Source organism: Penaeus monodon, chromosome 16 (assembly GCF_015228065.2).
Source record: "Penaeus monodon isolate SGIC_2016 chromosome 16, NSTDA_Pmon_1, whole genome shotgun sequence".
NCBI classification, from domain to species: Eukaryota; Metazoa; Arthropoda; class Malacostraca; order Decapoda; family Penaeidae; genus Penaeus; species Penaeus monodon.
This window is the reverse complement of record NC_051401.1, coordinates 34822027-34827026: the sequence shown is the minus strand read 5'-3', so window position 1 is coordinate 34827026 and position 5000 is coordinate 34822027. Positions and strand designations below refer to the sequence as shown.

General features: G+C 37.3%; 2 protein-coding genes across 2 annotated transcripts in view; one reads left to right on the top strand and one right to left on the bottom strand.

Moving 5' to 3' along the window:
- LOC119582727 (ATP synthase subunit g, mitochondrial-like) overlaps positions 1 to 4156 on the bottom strand; it is a gene marked incomplete at its 3' end in the record, with an annotated part of 9337 nt that extends 5181 nt beyond the window's left edge. Inside the window, 1 exon segment of the mRNA XM_037931155.1 lies at positions 3978 to 4156. Within this exon segment, the coding sequence (XP_037787083.1) occupies positions 3978 to 4017 (40 nt within the window).
- A 106-nt stretch (positions 4157 to 4262) lies between these two features.
- The window catches only part of LOC119582725 (protein ARV1-like), a gene marked incomplete at its 3' end in the record, with an annotated part of 22169 nt that continues 21431 nt past the window's right edge, over positions 4263 to 5000 (top strand). The window contains 1 exon segment of the mRNA XM_037931154.1: positions 4263 to 4411. Coding sequence (XP_037787082.1) covers positions 4307 to 4411 — 105 coding nt within the window.

Genomic DNA, 5000 nt, shown 5'->3' with positions numbered 1-5000 from the left:
TATATATAAAATATATATATAATAAATATATATATATATAAATATAAATATATATAAATATATATATATATAAATATATATATATATAAATTATATATATATATAAATATATATATATATAAATATATAAATATATAAAAAAATATATATATAAATATATTATATATATAAAATAAATATATATATAAATATAAATATATATATATAATATATATAAATATATATATAATATATTATAATATAATATATAAATATATAATAATATATAAATAAATATATATATAAATATATAAAAATATATAAATAAAAATATAAATATAATATATATATATATATATAAATATATAAATAAATATATATATAAATAAATAAATATATATATATATATATATATATATATATATATAAATATACATATTATATACATATACAGATATATACACTAATATATATATACATACACACAAATATATGACGCATAACTCATTACTACGATCTACCAAGTAGTCCATGTATTACTACGCACTTGTAAGAACAATTAATTTGAAATTACCAGTGCCCCTTTCTCCAATTTCATATATTTAATCGATTCTTTTACTTTTATTATACATCTTTTGTGTGTTTTGGTAATTATTTATACTGTTTTATACAATATCCTTGTGCGCATGCACATTTTGCCACCAGGAGATTTGACAGGCCATGCAACGCCATTACGTCAAGAAACTTCGGTGAGTAATGTTTTATTTCAAGTGCTGCATCGATTGCTGGTTATTTTGAAAGCCATATTGTGGATATACAGGACAAATAGACATTAGTCTCTATCACAGCCCGATATTTGAATCCATCAAGTGCCCCAAATGGTGAAAAAAGTAATTAGAAACCAAGGCGTATATATTAACAGGAGGGTCCAGGGGGGTTTAGCCCCCTGGCTTGGCGTATATATCACCACAGGGGGTCCAGGGGTAGAGCCCTGGCTAGGGAATATATAGATTGTACTGTATAAATCTCACAGGGTTAAGGTTAGGTTGGTTTATTGGTTAGAACACATTGTACGATTACAACAGGGAGTGTGGATTATGTGAAACCCCGTAGATTTTTACCGAACGACAGGTTTTATTCAGTAAGAATTTTTTGAAAGTTGGCGCGTCGGTGCGTAGAGTTTGAAAGATGGCGGCGACGTCCGTAGAGTTTCATTGTCCGATTTTAAGCGTTTTTGTACTTGTTTTACACATTTCTGTTTTCTTCTCTTCTTATTTCAGCCTGTTTTACCCCACAATTTCCCTGATCTACTTCATGCCCTCCCCTACTATCGGGACTTATCAAATCACATCAAGACTGTCGGCTGGAGAAAGCAACTGAAAATATCATCAGATTCGTTGTCATCTCACGAAAACAAATCTGATGATATAAATATTGTCTGGGAAGACCCGGTTGTCATTTTCGATAAATTAATCCAGCTTTCTCGACATACTGGCGCTGCTGGCCTGTCAAATCTCCCGGTGGCAAAACGCGCAGGTGCACAAGGTCTTTGTACAGAATAGCATAAATACTTACCAAAACACGTAAATGAGGAACAATAAAAGGAAAAGAACTCATTACATACATGAATGAGAAAACAGACGCTGATTATAACAAAATATTCTTTCTCACAAGCGCGTAGCAATACAAGGACTACTTGGTGATGAGTTCCGCGTCACATTTGTTTTGATTCTCGCGAAGTAAACATGGAAGGGACTTAAAAAATGAAGGGGCGATCTTCACTCTTGTCTGTCCTATATCTCCCTTATTTTTGATTTGCACACCTTTTGCCATAGATGAAAAGGGTCTTAGTTTTCGTCAAGGTAACCACTCCATACACTTATTTTGCTGTACTCTTGGTTGACATGCACAATAAATTTGGTAAAAGTTACCGAGAGTGACGCACTGAGATTGAGAAAAATGGACACTGCCATCTTGTAGAGCATAAAAAATAGAGTAGGAAGCAATATAGGTAAATCTGCAGCGGCCTTATATTAACCGGGAAATAACAAAAATAGGCCCTGCAGAACACCGCTCTGAGGCTAAGTCCCCATCCATGTTTACCTTGCGAGGACCAAAACAAATGTGACGCGTAACTCTTTAATGCGATATAGCAAGTAGTTCTTGTATTGCTACGCACTTGTAAGAACGATTATTTTGTAAATACCAGTGCCCATTTTTCCAATTTCATATATTTAATGGATTCTTTTACTTTTATGATACATATTTTACGCGTTTTGGTAATTATTTACACTATTTTATACAATATCCTTGTGCGCCTGCGCGTTTTGCCACCGGGAGATTTAACAGGCCGTGCAAGGCCATTACCTCGAGAAACGCCGGTGAGCAAGGTCTTATTTCGAGTGCTGCGTCGATTCCGGGTCAATTTTAAAGCCCTTTTGTGGATATACTGGACAAATAGACATTCGTTTCTATCACAGCCTGATATTTGAACCCATCCAGTGCCGCAAATGCTGAAAAAAGTGATTAGAAACAAAGCAAATGTGACCATAGCCGGAAGCGAAGAAACGTTCGGTGTTTCGCGATATAAAAGGTATGTGGTTTTACCCTGGGGGTCCAGGGGGCATAGCCCCCTGGCTAGGTGTAAATATTACCACGGGGGTCCAAGGGGCGTAGCCCCCTGGCTAGGCGCATAAATTACCCCTGGGGTCCAGGGGACTTAGCCCCCTGGCTAGGCGAATATAATACCACGGGGGTCCAGGGGGCGTAGCCCCCTGGCTAGGCGCATAAATTACCCCTGGGGGTCCAGGGGGCGTAGCCCCCTGGCTAGGCGTATATATTACCACAGGGGGTCCAGGGGGCAGAGCCCCCTGGCTAGGGAATATATAGATCGTAGTGTATAAATCCCACAGGATTAAGGTTAGGTTGGTTAATTGGTTAGGACGCATTGTACGATTACCACGGGGGATCTGGAATATGTGAAATCCCGTAGATTTTTACCGAACAATGGGTATGGTTCCCGTAGAGTTTTTCGAAAGTTGGCGCGTCGGTGCGTAGAGTTTGAAACATGGCGGCGACGTCCGTAGAGTTTCATTATCCGATTTTAAGCGTTTTTTGTACTTGTTTTACACATTTCTGTTCTGTTTTCTTCTTATTTCAGCCTGTTTTACCCCACAATTTCCCTGATCTACTTCATGCCCTCCCCTGCTATCGGGACTTATCAAATCACATCAAGATTGGTCGCTGGAGAAATGTACTGAAATATCATCAGATTCGTTTGTATCACACGAAAACAAATCTGTGATAAAAATATTATCAAGGAAGACCCGGTTGTCATTTTCGGAAATTAAACCCAAAAATCTGTTTTGTAACTTAAGTCTCTGGGAGGGTGCGTCGCTCTCGGTAACAATTACCATAAATTTCCCCAATTACCTTAATTTCTGTATAGCAGTGCCACACATGTCTCCCATCACTCTCGCATTTTGGGTACACCCCTTTTGTTAATTCTTCATAAAAACTTGCAGAAAATGCGACATTAAGAACTCTGTGAGGGTGTTGTGGACAGTCTGATTGGTGATATGCAGAGGATATCTTTCGTTATATCGCTGCAAATGCGATGCTACAGCAGCTGTACCTGTATTGATTATGGCTTTTTCTTATGCTCCATGAGATGGTTTTGTCCATTTCCCCGACTCTGTGCGTCGCTCACGGAAACATTAACCAAAAATAGGTTGAAGGACGCCAAACACCTTTGCGATAATGGCGGCGTAAACCTATAATTGTCAGCAACATTAAGAGTATGAAATTAAATGTCTAAACGTTTAAGAATTGCGTCACTAATTTCTTTAATCAAAAAATGCCGATGACTATACCGTCGACTAAATGGACTGGAGAAACCGAGCAAATCATTTGATTGCTTAGTTTCATAAACCCAAATAACAATCTCTCACATAGCACTGATGTTGTGCTTTCCACTCTTACTCTAAAGGAATCCTTACCCTTGGCCATGGCCGGGATTCTGGCAACGAGCTTGCTCATGTTGGACGCAGTAGTCTCGGCGGCCGACGGAGGAGGACAGGCGCCGGCAGACGGGTGGTGCGCCTGCGCCCCTGGGTTCCTGTAATATTTTCCGACCGAAAATACCTTGCTGCAAAGGTTATCCACGTGAAATTTATCATCAAAATATTCCGTTTCACATAATTTAGATTACGAAAAAGGCACAAATACAGAAAGTCAAAGAATTTTGTGAGCCACACTGATCAGCTGATCTACTTTTATTTCCTGCTATCCCTAAGTCTTCTGAAAAGATTTGTTTACTAGTCAAGAGATGGTTTCCGGCAAGAAAAGCACATTTGTGTGTGTCTCTTGTATTTCGCCTGCTAAGGCACTTGTCAAGAAAACCGATGGAAATTTTATCAAGCTTCTGGAATGTGTGAGCTTTACATACTTATTATGTCATGAATTAATGCAATAATAAAATTATCGTCAAAGTAAGAAAAAAATATTAAAAAGTCCACAGTAAATAAATTAAGCATCAGTGACTTTCTTGTTGGCACCCATATTTCAATATCTAATTATTTTGTTATCTGGATAAATATTCAGAATATCATCACAGGACTGTTCACGATAATAGTTTTATCACTGGATTCCTCTCGCTCTCTGCTACCCTTACCCATAGGGGTAATGTTAGAACAATCAAAGATGGTTGTTAGTATAAGGATATTTTATTTCATGTATCTTATGATATACCTCATATTAACTAAGGTGAAATTCTATTTTGTTCAGTTACTCATGTAAGAGTATGTTTTCTTTTATGTACGCCATCTAACAGCAAAGTTTTATATCCGAAATGTAAACAACCCTCTGTAGTGCCACGTAGATCCTCCTCAACACAGAGTTAAGCGCAGCAACTCCGTATTTTACTGATCCCCACAAAGAGTCATAAATGCATTGACCAGTCAAACTTGCATTATTAACCTGCAAAACATAATTTCTTTTGCTACAAGGTACAATATTTAGGG